The sequence below is a fragment of the Aspergillus fijiensis genome (genome assembly GCF_003184825.1).
Source record: "Aspergillus fijiensis CBS 313.89 unplaced genomic scaffold BO72scaffold_30, whole genome shotgun sequence".
Taxonomy (NCBI): Eukaryota; Fungi; Ascomycota; class Eurotiomycetes; order Eurotiales; family Aspergillaceae; genus Aspergillus; species Aspergillus fijiensis.
Window position 1 is genome coordinate 163,251 of NW_024469006.1, and position 21,518 is coordinate 184,768.

The 21,518-nt window shown below is 55.0% G+C and overlaps 7 protein-coding genes and 1 non-coding gene across 8 annotated transcripts; 1 reads left to right on the top strand and 7 right to left on the bottom strand.

Annotated features, from left to right (window-relative positions):
* Positions 1–157: 157 nt before the first annotated feature.
* Positions 158–2,191, bottom strand: BO72DRAFT_431257 (uncharacterized protein). The gene is made up of 3 exons (XM_040943130.1): positions 1,471–2,191; positions 1,181–1,402; positions 158–1,102 (listed from the first exon to the last, which is right to left on the bottom strand). Exons 1-3 carry the CDS (start codon positions 1,837–1,839, stop codon positions 431–433), a joined length of 1,263 nt encoding a protein of 420 aa, XP_040800260.1. The 5' UTR covers positions 1,840–2,191; the 3' UTR covers positions 158–430.
* A 1,069-nt stretch (positions 2,192–3,260) lies between these two features.
* dbp8 (ATP-dependent RNA helicase DBP8) lies at positions 3,261–5,025 on the bottom strand (the record flags this gene model as incomplete). The annotated part of the gene is made up of 2 exons (XM_040942319.1): positions 4,441–5,025; positions 3,261–4,329 (listed from the first exon to the last, which is right to left on the bottom strand). The coding sequence occupies exons 1-2, from the start codon at positions 5,007–5,009 to the stop codon at positions 3,261–3,263; spliced, it is 1,638 nt and encodes a 545-aa protein (XP_040800261.1). The 5' UTR covers positions 5,010–5,025.
* A 209-nt stretch (positions 5,026–5,234) lies between these two features.
* Positions 5,235–5,325, top strand: BO72DRAFT_t161. The gene has a single exon. It is a non-coding gene; the product is annotated as a tRNA-Pro (tRNA).
* A 419-nt stretch (positions 5,326–5,744) lies between these two features.
* On the bottom strand, positions 5,745–8,286 carry BO72DRAFT_406354 (anion exchange family protein). The gene is made up of 6 exons (XM_040942320.1): positions 8,207–8,286; positions 7,922–8,161; positions 7,641–7,789; positions 7,449–7,536; positions 6,864–7,360; positions 5,745–6,806 (listed from the first exon to the last, which is right to left on the bottom strand). The coding sequence occupies exons 2-6, from the start codon at positions 8,023–8,025 to the stop codon at positions 5,899–5,901; spliced, it is 1,746 nt and encodes a 581-aa protein (XP_040800262.1). The 5' UTR covers positions 8,026–8,161; positions 8,207–8,286; the 3' UTR covers positions 5,745–5,898.
* Positions 8,287–8,759: 473 nt separating this feature from the next.
* Positions 8,760–11,376, bottom strand: bbp (putative zinc knuckle transcription factor/splicing factor MSL5/ZFM1). The gene is made up of 8 exons (XM_040943131.1): positions 11,112–11,376; positions 10,841–11,054; positions 10,550–10,767; positions 10,092–10,315; positions 9,927–10,035; positions 9,664–9,878; positions 9,090–9,614; positions 8,760–9,040 (listed from the first exon to the last, which is right to left on the bottom strand). Exons 1-8 carry the CDS (start codon positions 11,269–11,271, stop codon positions 8,999–9,001), a joined length of 1,707 nt encoding a protein of 568 aa, XP_040800263.1. The 5' UTR covers positions 11,272–11,376; the 3' UTR covers positions 8,760–8,998.
* A 298-nt stretch (positions 11,377–11,674) lies between these two features.
* On the bottom strand, positions 11,675–12,598 carry BO72DRAFT_380344 (glutathione S-transferase family protein; the record flags this gene model as incomplete). The annotated part of the gene is made up of 3 exons (XM_040941387.1): positions 11,675–12,296; positions 12,399–12,452; positions 12,519–12,598. 3 exons carry the CDS (start codon positions 12,596–12,598, stop codon positions 11,675–11,677), a joined length of 756 nt encoding a protein of 251 aa, XP_040800264.1.
* Positions 12,599–14,174: 1,576 nt separating this feature from the next.
* Positions 14,175–16,127, bottom strand: BO72DRAFT_380468 (ferric reductase family protein; the record flags this gene model as incomplete). The annotated part of the gene is made up of 4 exons (XM_040941390.1): positions 14,175–15,047; positions 15,103–15,288; positions 15,346–15,407; positions 15,464–16,127. 4 exons carry the CDS (start codon positions 16,125–16,127, stop codon positions 14,175–14,177), a joined length of 1,785 nt encoding a protein of 594 aa, XP_040800265.1.
* A 2,042-nt stretch (positions 16,128–18,169) lies between these two features.
* BO72DRAFT_406367 (uncharacterized protein) lies at positions 18,170–21,450 on the bottom strand. Its single transcript, XM_040942321.1, has 2 exons — positions 21,338–21,450; positions 18,170–21,275 (listed from the first exon to the last, which is right to left on the bottom strand). The coding sequence occupies exon 2, from the start codon at positions 21,246–21,248 to the stop codon at positions 18,393–18,395; it is 2,856 nt and encodes a 951-aa protein (XP_040800266.1). The 5' UTR covers positions 21,249–21,275; positions 21,338–21,450; the 3' UTR covers positions 18,170–18,392.
* Between the last annotated feature and the right edge of the window lie 68 nt (positions 21,451–21,518).

A 21,518-nucleotide genomic window follows, 5' to 3' on the forward strand; every position in this document is an offset into this window, starting at 1 on the left:
AGACTAGTGCTGCCTCATCAATGGCTGGATCACTCTCGAAAATACCTACTTATGCATCTCCGCAATTAGCATGATTCAATTGCAAAGACCTAGTAGTCGAGAACAGTATACCAGGAAGGTGAAAGTAGGAAGGGTATCATGATTGAATTGACTCTCTCTCGCATGCCCTGCCATCCATCTCTACCATCCGGATAGCTCTAAGTTCCCCTTGTTCTATATACAATACATGCATGGCATTTGATCCAGAGCCTCATCTCTCCGTCCTAGGCAAGAGCCGCGATTGCCCTAATCTATCAAGCTTGACTGGGTAGATCATATCCGGCGGAGCGGCGACAAACAGGCATGACGCTATCCTCGAGAGGGATTCTATCCCCACATGCCACAGTTGACGCGGGGCGCAATAAGCAAGCACAACATGCCGTCAATGAAATCACCCCGTCCGCACCTCTGCTTTCTCGGCCTGCTGCTGCTGCTGCTCCGCCGTCCCCATCAACTTCAACAACCCATCCACCGCATCCCCCTTCTGCGATAACCGCCTCTGCGTGTCCGGCAGACCCACTCCGTCCTCTTCAACGTCCGACTCCTCGGGCACGGTCCCCATCCCCGTCCCAGTTCTCCGTCGCGACACCGTCGCAGGCGGACTACTCAACTGCATCATCGGCGAGGCTTCGTTCCCTGTTCCTGTGGTATGACGATACATCTTCTGCGTCGGGGTTTTCATCGGATCATCATCATCATCATCATCCTCCTCCAGCGCAGACGCAGCGTCATTCCCTGTTGAGAGCGGCGGCGACGATAGCCCCGACGCGTGGTTGTTGTTGTCGTTGTCAGGTGATGTAGTGTGCTCGGGTTGTTGCAGATTCGACGGGGTGGTGGTGATGAACGGGACCGGGGTCTTGGGATCAGCTGCAGCTGCTGCAGCAGCCGCCGCCATACGTGTTATGTCTTTTGGCGCGGGGGTTTGGGATCCGGGGACGACGGCGGTGGTCAGTCGGGGACATTTCCGGCTGTGGGCTTCGAGCTCGGAGAGGCGGCGGTCGAATTGCGGGTCGCGGACGTGACGCATGGCGGTTTGGAGGCGGGTGCGGAGGAGGGTTGCTTTCTGTTTTGGGGGTCAGTTCGCATGTTTATTTGGGGTTGGGGGTCTGGGTGGTTTGTTGCGCTTTTGGGGGGCACGTACTTCCTGAATAAAGCGTTTGCGCGTCGCTGGGTCGGAGAGGACTGCTCGCGTGGAGGTGGGTTGAGTTTGTGCTGGGAGTTCGCTGGGTTGAGGCGGGGGTGGTAGTTGTTGTTGTTGTTGTTGTTGTTGCTGCTGTTGTGGTTCGACTTCGTTTTGTTTTTGTTGTTGTTGTTGTGTTTCTAGATCAGGAATAATGGGTTGTTGTGTCGCGTCGGATAGGATCTGAGCACGCGACTGGATGTTAGTAACGTATACATGAATTTCGGAAAAGGATTATGGCGTTTACTGACATGTTCATCTGCTGCAATTGCTGGGGACTTCGTCGTCGACTCAACTTGCGCGTGGATTGGGGCTGCTGCTGCTGCTGGTGCCGGTGCCGGTGCCTGGACCGGCGCGCGCTCGCGGGCACTGCTCTCATGCTCGCGGTGGCCCTCGACTTGGTCAATGGAGCGTTTCTGACCGGCAAACAGCGGCGACGGAAGAAGCTTTTTCGACGGAGAGGTGAGCGACGGTGTCTCCAGGAATGGACGTTTCACCGGCGAGAGGGAGGCGGCGTGGCGATGGCGGGCGGGGGACAGGCACGCGTTGACGGTCTTCTCGCCGAGAATCCGCCTGCCGTCCTTGACAGGGCTGGTATGTGCTGATACGGTGGAATGCATGGTGAGTGGGGTGGAGAGGGAGAGAGAGAGAGAGAGTACTCCTGATAGAAGTACTAGAGGAGAACCACAAGAGGGGATGGTAGGGGAAAAAAAAGAAAATCAAGAAGAGCAAGTGTTTGTGTGTGGTGGACGTGTTGTACTCCAGTAGTAGCTCCGTTCAAGTAGTTCGGACCAGGAGAGAGCGAGAACTACCAACACGTGCTGGAACTTGTACAGTACAGCACACCCAAACTTTTGAGGACGAACCGGGTTTCCAGAGGAATGGCAAGCAAGGAGAGTGTCAAGACAAGGAAACTGGACTCGGTCAGAAGACTCAATGGCCTTTTGAGGGGGAGGGGGAGGAGAAAGAGGATGTCCGGAGCGTAAGGTAGGTGGAGGTGGGTTCGGCGCGCGTGTGGTGGTCAATCCGCGTCGGCGTCCGAGTCGCTCGCTCGCTCGTCTCCTTGCCGGCCAAACTAAACTAATCCAAACCCAACTTCAATTAACTAACAGTACACCCTCTACCCTCTTTAGTAGCGTGCCCCCCACGCGTCGAGAAGGAGGTTGGTGGGTGTCCACTCAACTATGGGGTCCTTGGCAATGGGATAATTGCTAAGTTATTGAGTATGACTTTTTCTTGAATCGTCAATCGTTTCTTTAGACAATATACGACTGATGGATGTGGCTCGACCGCGTTGGAGATCGCCCTCAGCGCGCGTCGAGGACCTTGGTCTTTGCATACATAGTCATGCAGCACATCTTCGTCCATACTGCAGCCTGCAACTCAGTGACCTTGGTAGTCGACATGCTCTCCAAGGCCCGACATTCCCCAGAAATATCAGGCGTCTTGAGTCCCGTCCAGCCCCGCGGTCTGATCATTATACCTGGTCATCAACAATCAGGACTAGATCGATATGTTCTTCTCTCGACCACGCCACGCGTACTGTGGCCGTCCGATTTCTCCAGGAGCGATTCAATCCCATGGGAGCTAGGCAGTGTAGTCGCCCTAGAGCTACTCGTGTATTGTACCATGTCTGCGTATACACCAGGACCGATGGCCTCAGGAGCATCGCAGGGCTCTTTATAGTATTGCTACCAGTAGTCTGCTGCATAATGCAGGATTATATGCATGGTTTCTAAGGAGCCTTCTTAGATAATGCTCGGAGGACGAGGATGTGTGGTCAGAAGAGACCGACATGTACATCTTCAGACACCGTAGGCAGTCGAACTGTGCACGACGAATTTCGCTTCGCTCTACCGAGTGTTTACGCAATCAGCCCAACAGGAGCCAATCCCATCTACTGTTCCTAGCCAAACTCAACCTAAAGCAATGCCATAAGAACCGGCTTCCCAAAATCTTCTTAAGACTATGTAGTTATGTACAGTACAATCCCCGGCGCATCCCATATTTCCACAACGGAACCTAGCAACAGAAAACCCCCCTACCTCACCTTCTTCAACTTCACCCTCCTCCTCCCCAACACATCCCTCCCCTCATCCATCTCGCCGGCAGCCTCGCGCTTCGCCTCGCCGACCACCTTCAACACCCCGTCCCTAACCACCCTCGTCTCCACACTCACGCCCTCCTCCTCCCACTCGACCATCTTCCTCCCCACCCGCTCCTCAATGGCAAGCACAAGCGCCACATCCCTCTGCCCGACGAGCGTGACACTCTCACCTTTGCGGCCCGCACGCGCCGTACGACCGACACGGTGCACATAGTCATCCGGATTCCGGGGCACGTCGTAGTTGACGACCATCTCGACCGAGGGGATATCCAGTCCACGGGAGGCGACGTCCGTGGCGACGAGGATGCGCGCCGCGGCGGCGCGAAACCGCGCGAGGTTGGCGTTGCGCTCGCTCTGCGGGAGCCGGCTGTGCAGGGAGGTGGTGCGGTGGCCCAGGCGGCGGAGCATGCGCTCCAGCAGGTCGGCGGTGGCGGTGGTGTTCGTGAAGATGATGGCGGGTTTGGTCGCGTTGGCGTCAGTGCTGAGGAGGACATGCAGGAAGGCTTCGCGGTGGGTCAGCGGGACTTGGAGGTAGGTCTGGTGGAGGGTCGGCGGGATGGTGGACTTGTTGGCGGAGGTGATTTCGGTGACGAAGATGGGGGGTTTCGTTGATGATGAGGAAGATGAAGACATGGACTGGAGCGCCCGCACTTCCGGGGTCAGGGTCGCGGTGAATAGCAGCGTTTGCCGGTCGGCGGCCGATGGCACCGCGCTGAGGCAGGTCTCCACGTCCGGGAGCATGGACCCTTGCCCGGGGGAGAGGAGGCGATCGGCTTCGTCCAGGATGACCATGCGGACCCGCGACAGGCCGCGGATGGTGTCCGCGCCCGAGGTGTGGATGTGGTCCGCCAGCCGGCCGGGGGTGGCGATGACCACGTGGGGGCGCTGCGACAGGGCCAGCGCCTGCGAGCGCATGTCGGTGCCGCCGGTGATGAGGAGGGGTTTCATGCTCTGCGGCGCGGAGAGGGCTTTGATTTGCTCGTAGATTTGGAGGGCCAGTTCTCTGCCCTCGAAAAGTTAGCATTGCCTTTCTTTCTTTCTGTCTGTCTGTCTGTCTGTCTTTCTGTCCTTCTTCCTTCTTTCTGTCCATCTGACGGGGAAAGGATAGACCCACCTCGTCGGCGTAAGCACCAACCCAAAGATTCCAAACGGATCCTCCGCCCACTTCTGCAGCATCGGCACCGCGAACGCAATCGTCTTACCGGAACCCGTGCGACTGCCTCCGATACAATCCCGCCCGGCCAGGATCTCGGGGATACACGCCTTCTGGATCGCCGTGGGCCGGCGCACCGCCATCGTCGTCAGCGAGCCCACCAGCCACGGCGCCACCTTCAGGTCGGTGAACGAGGACCGCGCATCCTCGAGCCCCGCCGCCAGCGCATCCTTGATGAGCACCGGGTTCGCGTCCGCTGTTGCCTTGGTGGCGGCCTCCCTGGCGACGTCCTCCTTGCGCTTGATGCGGGAAAGCGTGGGCAAGGGTGCCGGCGGCGGGGCGGCGATGTAGGAGTCGGTCGACGAGTCCGAGAGACGTCTTCTCTTGGGGGCGCGCTGCTGTTTTTGAATTGTATCGAGGGTGACGCCGCCCTCGTCGGACGAGGACTCGGACTCATTCTCCGAGTCAGACGAGGAGTGGTTAGAGGCAGACTCGTGCGGGATAGGTTCGGGGGACTGTGAGGGCGCCATTTTAGTTTTTGGTGTGTTGGATTGAATGTGAAGCATGCGCTTGACTTTTTTTTTGGTCGATGTGACGGCAGAAAGGCCGACCGCTCTGGGCGGCGTGTCAGGCTAACTGTGTTCGGTTAGTGCGAGGTTTTTGGCTTTGATGAACTCTATTATGCAAGGTGCAAAGCTAGTTCTTGCATACATTATGGATCATATTGTTTTAACAGCAGGCAGAAAATATATCAAGCCCGGGTGGTCTAGTGGTATGATTCTCGCTTAGGGATACAAACCCAAGCATATCTGCGAGAGGTCCCGCGTTCGATCCGCGGCTCGGGCCTTGACACCGTCCAATTTTGCATTGGATTCTCTTTTTGTTTTTTCATGTTGTGAAAATATGGATGTGTTGGGCCCAGCAAATTCCATGCGCCCCTATCATGCGTCAATTCGGCCCTTTGGGATTGATGGTTGTTCTTTTTGTGATGGGACTTGGTATCTTCAGGGCCTTAACCCTTAAGCATCTCATATCCTGAAATTTGTAGTTTTCATTCCTTGTGTGAACTGCTTGTGTGGGTTGGCTGGGTTGCATGCCAGTGGTAGTTGGCGATACGAGCTATATTTACTCTGCTATAGCCCTCACTCAGTTCGATTGGCCTGGCTACCGTCCTTTCCAATGTATGGACTCGCCCAACTTGATACGACCTTGGCCACTCCTGTGTGGAAGGCCTCCCAGGTAACTGTTGACAAACACAATATCGGCGATGATATAGGATTATATATAACTAGGTCAAATCTAAATTTTATAACTTTCACGGCCTGTGGAAGCAAGTCACGAACATCTATCCCGAGCCAACATCCACTCGAACAACAACCAGAGCAGCCTCTGGCCATCCCAAAGCACACACCTACAACATCAATCCTTGACGCCCGTAGTACTCCTCCGTCGCACCGCCGACCTCTGCATCTCAAACACCTCCCCCCTCTCCAGATCATCACCCACCACGGACTCCGACGAACTCTCGTCCCGATTCGCATCAAAGACACCAGCATCCCCACCACCGCGGGCCTTCGAGTTCCTCCGCCCACCGTCGTGTCCCGCCAACGCCCCCTCGCCCCCGAACGAATCATCCAAGCCGTGCGTCCCGCCCACGCTCTCCATCGTGAACGGACTCGCCGCCGGCCCATCGAGGACCCCCAGCTCCTCCGCGGTGAACCACCGCGGGAACAGGAACGAGCGGACGGGGATCAGCAGCAGGATGATGACCGGGAAGCCGATGGCCGCGATGGTCTGGGTGATGGCGAAGGTGGCGCCGAAGCCGATCAGCTCGGCGATGACAAAGGCCCAGATGGCGGGACGGCGCTTGAGCCGCTTGAGCGGGTTGGCGGCCGGGGTGAGGCGGCGGTCCTGGGCGAGGAAGACGAGCTTCTGCGTGATGCCGTTGCCCTGGAGCGCCTGGACGCCCATTATGAAGAAGAGGCCCGCGAGGACGCCCTGCGGGATCAGGTGGACGACGATGAGGAGCGGGCCGGTCATCGTGCCGAGGGTGAGCAGGCCCTGGGCGAGGTTGCTGACGCGCTGCTCAACGACGTGGTCGGTGATGCGGATGGCCTTGCCCTTGTTGGTGTCGTCTTCGTCGGCGACGTCGCGCGTCACGCAGAGGGCGGCCGTGTGGAAGGGCGCCTGGGGGATCAGCCCGTTGGGGAAGGGGATGCCCAGCAGACCGGCCACGAAGGTGGTGAGGCCCAGGAGCCACAGGTCCCAGTGGAACCCGGCGGGTTTACGAAGCGGGAACTCGGTTCCCTGGGCGATCAGTGAGGACACTGGTCTAGTGGTCAGCCACGTCTAGCCTACCGCAATTTTGGGGGGGGCGTACTCACCGTTGTGGTCAAAATAGAACAGGATCGTCAGGAGGATCGCAAACGGGATCGCCAGGAACACATCTCCGACGCTGATGTCCCAGAAATGGACCAACCAGCCACGATCCGCGGTGGGGAAGAAGGCCTTGCTGGTCGGCAGAGTGGCCACCTCGACGTCCCTCATATGGCCGATGTGCACGAAGCCCGTGAAGAAGACAATGGTCAACGGAGTGCCGTAGTCCTCCAGGAACTTGCGCACGAATCTCTGGAAGAGGCTGCTGTTGCCCAGCTCGCCACAGATCCAGCCCGCCATCAGCACCAGCAAAGCGACCATGATACTCAGGTAGGCAGAAGTCTCGCCCGCGGAGCCCCATTGTCTGGTCAGGACCTGGATGCCCTTCTGCAGGTAGATGAACGCGACGTAGAAGCCGAAGATGTCGCACGAGAAGCGCGTCACGTAGGTCAACCCATTGCAGGCGTTGGTGATAGCCAGCAACCAATGCATGATCAAGGACCATCTGGGTGGTCAGTACGGTGCCTTTGCCCCCACAAACAAGAAAAAATGAACACAAACAAGAAAGAGAAAATGAGAATAGGGAGACTTACATGCCAATCCAGCACATAAACGCCAGATAATTCGTGCCTCTCGAAGCGATGATATCATAAACCGTATAATTGAACACCGTAATAGGACCTACCACAGATCAGCTGAGCACTGCGCAGATTATCAAGAAGATCCAATAAACCCCCTTCACCCTACTACCCCCACGATAAAAAAAAAACCAAGACAATACTAACCAGTAACCCCAACAATAACCAACGGCTGCGCCGCGAAGACCGAGAAAACCACCGCCCCGAGCACCGAGGCCAACAGCACCTCATTCACGCCATAGCTCTGGTTGGTCTTCTCAAACATGTCGAGGGAGAACGCCAATGCAGGGAGGATACTAAAACGCGACGGGGGGTCAGTCTTTAGCCGAAAGCCTCTTCATCCTCGAATCCATCCCATCCCCGTCCCAAATCCATCTTGAAACTCCGCCCCCCCCCCCCGGCGCGCGCGCAAAAAGGAATCAACATACTTAGCGAAATACATATAAACCGTCGCCGGCACGACGCGATAATCCCACGCGTCCGTCCAATCACTCCAATAATACGGCGCCCGGCGCTTGACGTCCTTGACCATGCCCCGGAACAAGCGGACGCGGTACCATTTGGATGATGATGATGATGATGCTGATGCTGATGCTGATGCTGAAGTGGAGGGGGGGTCGTGTCTTGCCCCGGGGTTGGAGCGATGCTGCTGCTGCTGCTGTGGATGTCTCTCAACCCCAGATCGGAGGGAAGAGCTGCGTCGGGATCGGGACTGGGACTGCGACTGCGGTTGCGATTGCCATGGTTTGCGATGGGAGTGGAGGTTTGGGGATAGAGATGGGGAGGAGGATGCCAACCCCAATCCTCCTCCTCCATCCCCCAGACTTCTCCTGGGTTGGTCCCCGGGGGTGTTGGTCCCGCCTGTCATTGCGGCGGCTGCGGTGTACGATGATGATGATGAAGAAGAAGAAGAAGAAGAGGCGGGTCCCTCCATCTGTTTCTGGGGGGATCAAACTTTGGTGACCCCAAAAATAGAGAAAAAAAAGGGCCAAGAAGCCTTAACTCTAGAAGACTGGAAGGCTGGAAAGGGGATATGAGAATCAATGCTCTACTTGACTTGATGAATCATGATCACTTCTCCGATCTGGAGGACTGCTTTCAACCTTGAAGGGGAAAAATTGATCGATTTGAGCTTCTCCACGAAATTGCGGAGAAAGGTCTCCGCCTTAGGCATCAACAATGGGGCCGGCCCCATAAACGTCACTCCGGCTTTTGCTCTTCGGCACTTCACCTGTCTAGATTCTCTACTACCAGAAACTTGAGGATCAAACACAAAGGAATAATATTGATTAGCTAGTACACTTTAATAGACTACGAATAAAACCAGCAGGCGGGGCTGTCCAGTCGAATCCAGACTCGTCCGCCACGTATGCCGCCCTACTATCCTGCGGATTCCTGTCGAATTTGATCCCAAATCAAAGCAACTCTCATGGTTCATTTCAGCAGCTGAATTCAGTAGGCTTTTGTCGTCATGATCTGAAGGTCCTGCAGGTTCTGCAAGTGCCCTAAGCAGGTGGGGGAGGGGGAGGAGGCTGCTCGCTCGGGGGCTGTATCAGGTTAGTCAGTTGTCCTACAACCTCGGTTAAGCAAACATACCGGAGGAGGCGGTCCCTCGCCAGGAGGGGGTGGGGGAGGGCTGCCACTGTTGCCAAGATACATCGAGGGCATGCCCGGGGGTGGAGGCGGCACACTCAAGCCAGGAGGAGCACCGGGCGCTCCCATGCCAGGGTAAGAGGGATAGCCTCCGTAGCCATACGATGCCTGTCCACCCGGGGGCGGAGGAGGGGCGGCCTGCGCTTGTTGCCATGGGGGTGGAGCTCCAGGGGCACCGTAGCCACCCTGCGAGCCATAGCCGTAATCGCCGCCATGGCCACCGTGACCGCCGTGGCCGCCACGACCTTGAGAGGCCCAGGGAGGCGCACTGCCATGGTCGCGAGGTCCATAGTCGTCGCGACGGTCGCGGCCGCGCTGCTGCCAAGGAGCCACATCGCTGGCAGGAGGGCCACGCTGCCACGGCTTCGCATCACGGTCATCGTAGCCCTGATCGGGTCCAGCCTCGATGCGACGGGGTACGTGGCCGTTCTCTCCAGGAGCGCCGCCAGACAGTTCTTGCATAAGTTGCTGGTCACAGTTAGTAACGATCAATCACAATACAGGAACGAGATCTTACCTCCATCTCGCGGTCGACGGCGTCGCCGCTACCAATGGCTCTGCGACCGCCGGCGCCGCCGCCATAGCCGCCGCCGTTGCGCCAGTCGGAGCCTCTTTGGCGGTCAGGACAATCGCGAGCCATGTGGCCTGCGTTACCACAGACGCGACAGATGATGTTGGCAGTGAAGTTGCGCTGCTCAGGGCAGTCGTACTTGCGGTGTCCGATTTGACCACCTGTCTGTGTTAGAAAGAGGGACCAAGGATGATTGGGAGAAGACTTACAGTTCTGGCAAGCCTGGTTCTCATCGTCACGGAGAGTACCGTTGAGGGCGGCGAGTTCTCGAAGCTGGTTCCGCTTGAGCTCGTTCTGGCCTTCGGGAATGGAGGCAGCCTAATGTACCATGAGCACGGTGTCTTGCACGAACCAACCGCAAAAGGAAAACTTACCGTCTCAATGACATTGTGCACCAGCTTCTTTGCCTTGTTAACTTTCTCCTCGGTGTCTGCCATGATCAGACAGTGGAGATCCTCTTCCTGGTTGCTGGCATGAGCGGCGTCAGAGCGACCCTTTCCTTCCTTGACGGAACCCTTGCCACGGATCGCAATCTTTGCGCCGGACTCGGTCTCCATCTTCTTCAAGGTATTACCACGAGGACCTATGAGTAAGCCAACTTTAAAAAGATAGCGGAAAGCCTAGGTGTTAGTTCAAGCTGTTTTTGTTTTGAGGGTGAAAGAGCAAAGAAGAGTGCAACATCAAGCAGCAAGGGTTAGCAAGAAGCGAGCTGGAGAGAATCCCATCGCGCGGCGGCGACGTCGTCATCAGAAGCCCGACTCGAGCACAGAGGTTCAAGTAGGAATACAGAGCACAACGCAACGGTTAGGAGTTAGAGGGTTAGTTATCATACTGAAGTTAATCTCTGGATAGTCATTGACTGGCACGTAGACCTTCTCCTGGGTCTTAGTGGGACGTCTGTAGTCAGAGGGCGGGTGGTAGTTAGGAATGGTCTTCATCGCCTTCTCGACGAGCTTGTGGCGCTCATCCTCGAGACGCTTCCGATACCGGTATTCCCTTGTGTTTACACGTCTGCCAAAGTTATCGTACTGGGGAGGAGGCGAGGGAGATCTATAGGAGTATCACAACGGTTAGCCACTCCTGTAGCACTGAGAGAAAGAGGATGGGTGGAAGTTCGACAAACCTGTCACCGTCGGCTGGAACCACATCGTTGATTCGCAGCTTCTGGCTGATCTCCTCGATACGCAGATGCAGCGTATACGCCTCCAGCTGTTCGTTGGTGAAGTTGGCCATGATCATGGTGGGCAGGCCCATGAGACCGGCGGCCTTGTTCTCCTGCGCATCACCCCAACGGTTGCGCTTCTTGCGCTTCTTGACACCGTCCGCGGGAGGATCAGCTAGAGACGTCAGTATTTTTACCTTGATGTAATGTGGATGGAAGGGCAACAACTCACCACGAACAGGGCTGCGACCGCGCTTGTAGGCGCTATCCCCAGCGGCAGAGGCCGGGGTCGCGGTGCGACTCTCGTCCTCTGGGGCCTCATCGCCGCCGAACCTTCTCCGGCCCAGAGGGACGTTGTTGGAGCCGGTGACTCCCTGGTTGCGCCAAGCCATGTCACTGTCAGTCAGTTCAGAACCTGGTCAGTGGAGATTTCCCGTGCAGGATCGTGTCCTTGCGGATCTTGCGTTCTGTGAGATAGATGGAGGGGAGGGATCGAATCAACTACAAAGGCCAGAAAACAGGGCCCTCCGGGGGGAAAGTGGCAAAAGCTTTCTTCACGTGGTTGCGTGACTAAGCCCGCCGCGGTCTGCTTCAGCACGTCAGTAACTTACAGTAATTACTTTTTTGCCTCGCTCGCTTCTTAACATCAATATCTCATTCACTTTTAACCATAATCCCAAGGAGCCAGAAAATGAGAATTAAAATAGATTCATGATTGATTCATTATTACAGAGACCCCCCCCCTCCCAGAATCCACTAACCCCCTAACCACCCCAAACCAGACCCAAGGAAGACCTATTTCTTAGCCGCATCATCCTGCATCCCCTTCAACACCCACTCCCTCGTCTCGCGCATGCTCTTCTCAGCCGCCTCCTTATCCTTAATCATCTCCTTGATCGTATGCGGCGAAGGCACATGGCGACCCTTCTCGACCCCCTCGCGCTTCAACAGCCGCTCCTCCCAAGCCTTCAGATGAGGGAACTCGTCGATATCGACGCCCGACCAGCCCGCGCACGTCACCCACCCCCAGTGCGAGATATCCGCCAACGAGATGTGATCCCCGACCAGGAACCCGGACGGGCTCTCGCTGAGCCGCTTGTCCAGCACGCCGTACAGGCGACGGGTCTCGTTGACGTAGCGGTTGATGCCGTAGGGGACGTGCTCGGAGGCGTAGCGCACGAAGTGGTTGGCCTGGCCCTGCATGGGGCCGACGCCGGCGTTCTGGAAGAACAGCCAGTTGGTCATCTCGTACCACTCGCGCGTGCCCCGCGGGTAGCTGATCTTGTAGTCCTTGTCGTACCGCTCGGCCAGATACAGCAGAATGCCGCCGGACTCGAAGAGGGAGATCTTCTGGCCGTCGGTGAAGGTGTCCGTCAGGGCAGGGATGCGGCCGTTGGGGTTGATTTCGAGGAACCATCTTGGGGTCTGGTTAGTGGTAGGTTTCTTTGATTTTTGGGGGGGGGGGGGAAGGGAAGGCCGGTAGAAGGTGAGAGAGGGGAGGGGACGGGCTCAAACTTACGGCTCCTTCTGGGTGTTCTTGGAGATATCGATCTTTTCGACCTTGTAGGGCAGGCTACCATTCAATTAGCTTGTGACTTCCGATGGACTTGACGGAGACAGAAGCAGAAACAAAACCTACCCAAGCTCCTCCAATGCAATGGAGATCTTAATTCCATTGGGAGTCTGAGCGGTATACAAAGTGATATCGGGGGAGCTCATCTTGGCGGTAGCAGACGAAGAGAACAACTGGGCAGAGAGAAAGATTTTAGGAGTGATGGTAGTAGGTCGATAGGAATACCGGGCTAAGACGTTGGAGAACCGAGGGACTTTATAGAACAGCCCACTCATGGCGGGCAATGGGAATGGGAATTGATAATTAGGTACCTAGGTAAAGGAGGAGGGGATGATGATGCCACTGGTGCATCTTCACGCCATCTTTCCCGATTAAAGTAACGTATCTTTCCCTGGTAAGCGTGGGGCAAACCTGCCAACTGCCCGTCCCATTGATCCCGATACGCTCATACCAGAAACAGCCGCTGCGAACAGCTACCAGCAATAGAAGGATTACAAATGGAATACGGTGGTATCGGACTCGGGGAGGCGGGCATTTGTCACAGACTGGATTGGTGATCATTCTATCCGTACTCCATGCCACAAGCAAGCAAATGAGGGAAACTTTCCGCTCGAACTTGCCCCACTCCTTGATTTCTAAGCCGAGCTGGTCAGAGCTGGTCAACAAACCCCTCCGTCGCAACATGAGATACACCGGTACATGTCCTCAGCAGAACTCATTAATTATGCCCATTTGTAAAGGCTACCCAGTTTTCTGGTGTTAGAACCTTGAAGAGGGTTTACTTTCCCGAATCCCTAAGCGTCTAGGTCACGAAATGGTTCGACCTGCCCATTTACTGGGCAGACGGTTCGACGGGTAGATAGAGGCATTCCCGGTAGTAAGTTACTGACTGTACTGGACTTATACCTTACCTACGGTAGGTACAGTGCTGCAACAACATCCAAGTAAGCTATAGAAATCTATTCTTATTGGCTGCATAGATCCAGAAGATGCCCAATTCGAGGGCATCCCAGCTTATGCAGTGCAGTGCCCACCAGTCACGTGCTGCAACTGCCTCCCTGCCGGTTTACGGAACTGGGCATTCGGATATGACCAGTTTCTTGTAAGTCGGTCTTGTTCGAATCGAATATGCATGCAGTCGACTATCTCCAGAATCGACTCGAATCAAGAACTGATCCTGGTCGACCTCGGTCGATGTGAATCCCGATCCGAATCCCGAGACCTGCAGCATGCCACAAAACCTTGAACCGACTGCAGTCTGCTGGTATCCAGTGCTAGTTAACTACTGGTAAGTTACCGGTACTAGGACTAGTAGTCATTTCTACGTCAACGATCTTCGATCTTCAACGTTGGGCAATTCTATGAGTAATTGCAAAGGACCAAAGAATTTAAATTGGTAAGTGATATAATCAAGTATATACGCAGCCAGAGAGTTTGAGGCAAACCCACGGCCAGATCGAACATAAGAACACAACAAAACTAGTATATACCCTCTGAGACCAAAAGAGTCAAGGTCGCTGGCAGAAATCGATGCACACACAAAGAAGGGAAAAGGCGGTCGACAAGACAACAGGCTCGTTTTAAACAAAGATGTAAATATTTCGTACCAAGGCCCCCGTGACAAATCAGATGCGAGCGTCCGTAGTCATTGGGGGTTGGGCTTGGGGGCCAAATTGTTGAATTCCTCTTATTTAAGAGAGTCGTACCCGCCTCAGACAGAGCTCACCAGGTGAAGCTCTCCTCGATGAAATCGACCTGCGTGCGATCCTGTCGATTGCGGCATACTCGTCGCACATCATCGCTCAGACCACCGTTGCCGCAGACGAGCACGCCCATCGCTCCGATCTGGTTCTCGACCTCCATGCCCACCAGGGTATCGATGTTGGGTCGGCCGGGGAACATCTGCACGGTCGCACTGGGACTTTGGATCTCCTTGGTGTTGCGCGGCCGGGTGATAAACAACATGATGCGGAGCACTTCCCGGCGACGATCCATGGACAGAATGCTAGTCATCCAGGGACGAATCCACTCGAGGTGCTCAGGAGATTGGATGATCCAAACCAAAGTCACACGACGCGCTGCCACGGTACCCTCGGCATATCCCTGGACGAGATGGCGCACAAACGGCACCTGATGGGTGATACCAACACCACCGGCGAAGAGAAGCACTGTGCCGTAAGAGTCCATCGAGTGGATGCTGCCATACGGTCCTTCCGCTAGTGCCCGCAGCGACACCCGCCCACCAGGCGAGTTCTGCGCCCGCTGAAACAGTTTGTCGGTGAACCCGGTTCGCCGACGTACGAGCAAGGAAATGGTAGTCTTCTGCAGGCCCAACATATCCTGTCGGTTCATGGGGATTCCCTTCTCGTCCGACAGAGACTCGGCTTCTTCGCTCCATCCAACCGAAAACGGATGGCAAGTCCACCATCCCACAGCAGGGACGTACAGGTAGATGTGCTGACCGGGCTTGAAGGTCCAGGGTCGGGCCATCTTGATGGTGATCCGCATCGCATCGCCAGGCATGGTTTCGACAAGGGCCGTGGTAGACTCACGGCCACAGTTACGGTACACGAGAATCGCAAGCCGAGCAGCACGCTAGGATCATGTCAGCATTGAATGGTTGTCGATTTTGAGTGTTAGATCAACCTACCTCCAGAGCCCAAAAGATAATGCCGACCATCAGGTAGTACTGAGAAACCATACCATTGAGGTGGACCCAAAGGAAGGCGATCGCAAGCACAGCGAACACAATGTGAAGGTGGAGGAACGTCTCGTAGAAGGCGTGTCGAATAGGCGAAGGCGAATGCAACAGGAGAGCTAGGAAAGCACATCCCGACTAGAGCCAAAGTCAGTGAGATTGCATGGCGCACATTGAACCAACTCAGGCACTCACAATCAGACCAACAAGAAGGAAGTTGCTTGCCCCAAGACTTGCTCCAACCTTGGCCCAGCCCGCTAGCAGAAAGCATTAGCATCACTTCGACAAAGCTGGCCGACCAACAGCTACTTACATGTCTGAACCTTGGGGACCATCCAAGCCACGATATGAGCGATGGCTTCCAAGACCACGATGCGGCCGAGCCAGCGGTGAAGCAGATTGAAGGTGTCGAATGGAATCTGCAGCAGCGTAACCAAGGGGTTGTTTCGACCAGCCATGAGGATCAACGGGATCATATTCACAGTGGCCATTGTTCCGGTGCGGTTACGGATGATGCCTGCGGTAGTGCTCTCGGTGGTGCCATATGGCACGGTGACCACACAGAGGACGACATTCATGGCAACGATGCCAACCAGCAGAAACGAGTGAAGTCGACTCGGCAATGTACCCATGTTAACGGCCCGGGACAGTTGGAATTCACGATTGTGTCGGGCTCGGAACAAGGGCGCATAGGTGATGTGCGTTTTGATCTTCGATAGCATCGAGTCCGGCGCCACGAAGTATAGTTGTCGCTCATTGTTGAAGCTGGCTAGTCGTCGCAGATGACTCGAGAGTCGATGCCACATCTTCCACACATACACAACAGCCGCCATGAGGCCCAGCACCAGCAAACTCAGCCGGGCGAGGTCATCATTGAGCATCTCATACATCGAAGTCTCGCCGCCACCACCACGCTTTTCTAGCTCTTCAGCAGAAACAAGTCCAACCAGGGACGTACACAGAACGAAGGATAGCATTGTGAAAAAAAAAAGAAAAGAGATTACAAGGACGGGAGAAAAAAAAAAGAGGGAACGTGAAAAGACAGTGAGCAAGGGCTCAGCAACAGGTCGCCCGTGGGCTAAAACGAGAGATATCTTCTATGAGAGACCGGCTCTGCGTAGAAGGGATTTCCACGAGGGAAGGAGGACAAGTATGATGCCAGATGTATTCTGACCAGTCAGTCTGGACAGAATAACCAAGATCAGGTTGTTTGCAAGATCTTATGGTGGATAAATGGCACCGAGGAGGCAGTGAACAGGATCCCTCACAACCACCTGGATATGGAGATCACCAACAATGGCGTTGTCTTCGCTTTCTCCTCGTCTCGTCTTTGACTCGCTTTGTCACGCACAACAAACCCTCAGACCACGATGCACAGGAAACAAAGCCTTGCTTTCCTGAAAGGTGAGAGGAATGGACGGTCGCCGGGAACCCGAATATTTGATCCAAATTGTAAAGGTCGGCAGGCAACGAACGGAATGCTGAGCTTTCGGTGAGCCAGTCACTTAGTTCCTACAGCTTGAACAGGAATGAGAGAATTGAAGACCGATGGCTAGACCACAATCCAAAAAGCAAATGGAGACAAGATCCCCAGAGAAAGAGATAGGGAAAAGAGAAATAAACAGACCCCGGAAAGAAGGGGGTGATAAGAAGCAAAAGTGGAGGCAAAGAAACGAAAGGACCACCTGGGATCAACATGAAGTGCAAAAGAAAAAGAACAGACAGTACACTGTCAAGGGAGAAGGGAAACAAAAGTAGGTTTTTCCCCAGCCGTGGGGAATGATTATACATAGAGAACAAGCGAAAAAAAAAATCCCCTTCCTTCCTGCTTCATTTCTCTGTGTCTTGCCCTGTGCTCTGGTCTCTAAGCCCACTCGACTACTAGCAAACTGTCATCGGGCCTAGAGGGGGAGGGGGAAATTGAGTCAGTGCATTACAGGCTCATGGGATGCTGAGCCGGTGCTCCATCTTGAGCTGGAGCTTCCTGGGTTCAGATTATCATCATGTGGAGGGTGGAGACGAGAGTTGAGGGAGAGAGGGTCGCGCGGCCTTGGCTGGTTGCACTCCTGGCTGGCTGGCTGGCTGGGCGGCCATTAGACTAGAGTCACTAGACAGCAGTATTCGCCTCCGAGCCCAGGAATTGGACATATCCATCCTACCGCGGTGCATCGTCGGCTCCAAAGGAAGGATTGGCGCCCGCCACAGCGGCTGATCCGGGCGACCGCGAGAATTCGAAAGGTCAATGGCTCGATGCTGAAACAATCAAGCGGAGGTCGGGTTGAGATCTCGCGGCTTGGCTGACGCCCTTGCGTCGGGCGAGCCAATGCAGGCGGAAGGACGAGAGACGCCGGCGGAGGTCAAGCGGGACAGAGTGGGTTTGCTTTCTTCATTTGTTTTGGTTTTGAAGTCGGTGAGGTACGGAGTAAGGTACCGTCGCATGTAAGTAGTACAGACTCTAGTTACAGAGAGTACTAGTTGGAAGAAAAAAGGATTCGTGCAGATGCATAATGCAAGAGCCCTGAAGAAAGTGCTGACGCCGGGCGGTTAAACACCACGCACGCGTTGTGGTGGTGGTGATGGTGGTGATGGTGGTGGGAATTGCTCCGGATTGGAGAGAAGTTGTGTTTGGTCTTTCCTCACCCTCCACCATACAACTATCTTGCGGGATAATGATCAGGGATAAGTCTCCATCAAGTTGAAACACCCAGTCGTGGCCGTTGACAGAGTTGACAGAGTTGACAGACACCTGACAAGGTGCCAAGTTTGCCCGTCACTTCTCCATCTCAAACACTTCTAACCTTTTCCAGTTGGCATCCCCCGGGGAGTCAAGGACGGAAAACTCCATCAACTCCATCACCCCCAAGAGTCCAAGAATAACTACGGAGCATTGACCATTAATCAATGTCCCTCTCCTGTGTGTAGCTGTTCTATTCGAAACCGGATCTCGAACCGCCGTCAATGATGCCATGCTTATGATAAATGAAACCCTTTCGGTGCCAAGTTGATTCCACAAACCCTTGATTTACTCTATCAACAAACAATTAAACACACCCTCCAAACAAATCCTCAACAATCGAAAGCATTATCCCAATCGCCCCGGGTATCATCCAGAAAACTATAAACTAAAACCTGAACCGAAAAACTTCCTAATAAACTGCCCGCCATGCCCGATGATGCATGCGCACCCTGAAAAATCTGTGTAGAACAAACGGTACTAAAATACTCACACAAGAGGCTACGATTTAAGCCAGAAAGCTGAGCTCATCGTCACTGTCCTCGTCGAAATAGGACATCACCGCCGGCGGCGGCGGCGGTGGTAGTCGTGCGCGACGAGGTCGAGTCGTTCTTCTATTCGACTCGGTCGCAATGGCCGTAGGGGTAACAGCGGGGACGGGAGCAGAGATTGAGGCTCGAGCTAATCGTGCCGATTTTCTGCAGACTAGCACGGCATCTGGTTGAGTCCTTGTCGTGTCAACTGCAGGTGCAAAGCTGTTGACGATAACCACTTCGATCCGGGGCAAGGGGTGGACTGTCCTACAACCACTCGTAACAGGGGTCAGATCCTTGCTGCCGATGGTCGATTCTCGCGTTCGAGATGGTTGGATCATGCGGTTCTTGGCCTGGCAGAGGTCGCGGAGAGCCGTGCGAGTCCGGGCGGCTACAGGTGCAGATTCTGATTCGCCTGGCCGTTTCGGCTCGTGGCGCGTAGCGCCAGAGCTTCCTCTCGTCATCTTCAGTGAGGCCGATCGAAGTCGTTTGGGCGACCGCACCTCCAAGTCCTGCTGAGCACGCTCCCTCTTGCCGGTCAACGATGGTGCAGATGATGTCACGCTGGACGCCATCGTCTCGGACGGAGCTGGACTGGCCGAAGCGCTACTGCTCATTGAGCAGTCAAGATTCGACGCGAGTTTCGGCCGGGCGGCCAGGGGTTTGGAGGCAGGTGTGTTCGCGACCCATTCTCCAATACTATCCTCCCATCGATAAGTATCGCCGGGCTGGTCGGCAAATGCTTCACTCGTTGCAGTAGGCCGAGTCGCAGCCCTCTGCTCCTGCTGTGATGAGATAGCTTCACCTTGCATCTCTAATGCCCATACGTGGTCATCCTCGTCCAGAGTTATCTCCGCCAGTAACATCGCGGTTTCGGCTGCAACTTTATCCAGCAGAAGAGACACCCCGGCCAAAGACGTCAGCCGAGCGAGTCGTGTGACCGTGTCTTTGATCTCCCGAGGAGTGCGAGTCGGCTCGGATTTACGCGCATGCCCACAGCAATGGAAAATTTGTTGAACAAACTCGGCTAGCTCCTTGATCGTATCCTGCTGGCCGGCCAATGATAGACAAAATGTATTCATGTGTTGTTCTGACAATGCATCAGAGTACACAATCAGATCGTACGGGACGTCTTGGTTGGCCTGTAGTATAAAATCGCCCAACAGAACATATCCGCGACGGAGGGATTGTAGTCCCAGTGTTTGGATCTCCTCAGGTGTCGAGACAATTCCAATGGCCCTTTGAACGTTAAATGCAAAGCGCGTAACCATTTGTCGGATTTTGAGCCCGCTTGTCCTTTCATCAGGCCCAGATGCTTGCGTGCGTGTAATGCACATGCCGCATAGCGCGGTCACAAGACTAGCGATGAGATTGCTCAAAGCGTCCTGGATAGGAACGGGGCAAGGAGCCCGGCTTTCAAGCAATGAACTCGCATTCGTTGTGGACGCACGTGTGTCCTTCGATCTGACAGAGCGCTGCGCAGGTGGGCCTTCCCAACGAGCTGAAGTCGCACCTGTGTTCGAGTAAATGCCAGCAGACGCGAGGACGATGGCCTCAACAGCTTTGGTCGCAGCCGCGGAATCCCCGTCTCCGGCAGATACCGATAGGATCGCACCATCAACGCACTTCTTCCATAGGCTGGTGACCATCCATTCAGGAGGGAACACCCCTCGCGTGAGAAGCTTCGCCAATTCATCGTAGAAGAAGGATCGCCGCGAAGGGACGCGCGAGTAATAAAGACGCAGCACCCGAATAGGGTCTTCGCGATAGTCACTAGCCTTGGATGGTTCAAAAGCCGAAGGATACTCGTAGGTGGCCACATCAAGCAAGCAACGAGATAACAAAGATTCAAAAGCATCGAATTCATCATTTTCCAAGCACACTTTGAGCAAGCGACAGGCGGCCAATCTCGGAATCCATCCTCTCCGGATCATGTCCGAGATCAAATGGATGCCTCGTGCGCGCGCTGCTTCGCGCAGCGGCTGCCACCCGCTGTCGTTGGACGCATAGAAGGCCTCAAGCTCAGTGAAGTAAGCATCGCACATATCAACCTCCCCGTCTTCCTCAATCTCATCTTGTAATATCTGCTCCTCTGCGATAAACTCCGGAAGGCGGCGCAGTGCCATCGACATCAGCGACCGCGGTCCGCGTGTCATGTGTGCATGTTGTGGTATAACTGTCGAGGTTTCGCGGGTTTTATTCAAAAACTTAAGAAGTACTTGATCTAAATAGCGCGCGATGTCCACAAATCCCGGGTTCCCACAGATATCGAGTACCTCTTTCCAGGAACCTTGATAGGCGGGGAAACTGCTATTGTTGGAGCGAGTGCCTTTGCGATTGTCGCTAGCCTCCCCATCGCCAGTGGCCGATACGACGTTCCGGAAAAGCTGTTTCCTGATGGACGAGGAGGCGTCCAAGGACCCGTGGGATCTTCCGGTAATCAAGGGAGTCGCAATCTCAATCGCGCCAGGCAACGTCCGCTGCGCTTCCGGGCTCTGAATTGTCACTCGAGTCCGTCGTCGCGCGCCGTTCCTCTGCCCCCGAGTCGAGTAATTGTGTCGAATCCGGCGGCTCGGGGGTCGTCCGGGAATCCAGGCGGGATCATCAGGCTCTTCGTCCGGGAAGGTACAGCCTTGGTCGGTCGCGGGTTGACTGCTTCGGTTCGACGGAACACTTTTGCGCTCTGTGCTGCCGTTGCCAGCATTGACCTTTGTTTTCGCATCCGCCACACTAGCACGGATCTCGTGGTGCTTTTCTAATCGGTGGTAGACGGAGGTCAAAGGGCGCAACATGCGGTTTGCCCACCTCGCGGTCGGTCGGATGTCCTCCATGTTGCGCCAGTCGGCTCGCGGTCTGCGCTTCGAAGTCTCAGTCAGTCTCAATCCAGATATCGCAGAACATATGAGGGGAATTTCGTTACCGGACTCGATGGGTTCAATGGTGTTCATAGATAGTCCATCTTTTAGCGGGCTCGCGACCGGGATCTTGTAAGCGACTAGGCTGCTTGCTAATTCAAGTTATGAGATGTAACAGGAAGACTCCCAAATCCAAAACAAAATACTTTGTAAGAAGATACAAGGATTTCCAATGCAGAATAAGAT

Excerpts from the sequence above, each read along its gene's own strand:
- bbp (XM_040943131.1), bottom strand. The coding sequence starts at position 11,271 with ATGGCTTGGCGCAACCAGGGAGTCACCGGCTCCAACAACGTCCCTCTG. Across the intron at positions 10,768-10,840 it reads GTTCCAGCCGACGGTGACAG|ATCTCCCTCGCCTCCTCCCC; the intron begins GTTTGTCGAACT and ends ATACTCCTATAG. Across the intron at positions 9,041-9,089 it reads GCGAGGGACCGCCTCCTCCG|CCCCCGAGCGAGCAGCCTCC; the intron begins GTATGTTTGCTT and ends AACCTGATACAG.
- BO72DRAFT_406367 (XM_040942321.1), bottom strand. The coding sequence starts at position 21,248 with ATGGAGGACATCCGACCGACCGCGAGGTGGGCAAACCGCATGTTGCGC.
- BO72DRAFT_406354 (XM_040942320.1), bottom strand. The coding sequence starts at position 8,025 with ATGGTCAAGGACGTCAAGCGCCGGGCGCCGTATTATTGGAGTGATTGG. Across the intron at positions 7,790-7,921 it reads GTTTATATGTATTTCGCTAA|TATCCTCCCTGCATTGGCGT; the intron begins GTATGTTGATTC and ends GTCGCGTTTTAG. Across the intron at positions 6,807-6,863 it reads GTTCTATTTTGACCACAACG|TGTCCTCACTGATCGCCCAG; the intron begins GTGAGTACGCCC and ends CCACTAGACCAG.
- BO72DRAFT_431257 (XM_040943130.1), bottom strand. The coding sequence starts at position 1,839 with ATGCATTCCACCGTATCAGCACATACCAGCCCTGTCAAGGACGGCAGG. Across the intron at positions 1,403-1,470 it reads CAATTGCAGCAGATGAACAT|ATCCTATCCGACGCGACACA; the intron begins GTCAGTAAACGC and ends TCGCGTGCTCAG. Across the intron at positions 1,103-1,180 it reads GCAAACGCTTTATTCAGGAA|AAAGCAACCCTCCTCCGCAC; the intron begins GTACGTGCCCCC and ends CCCCCAAAACAG.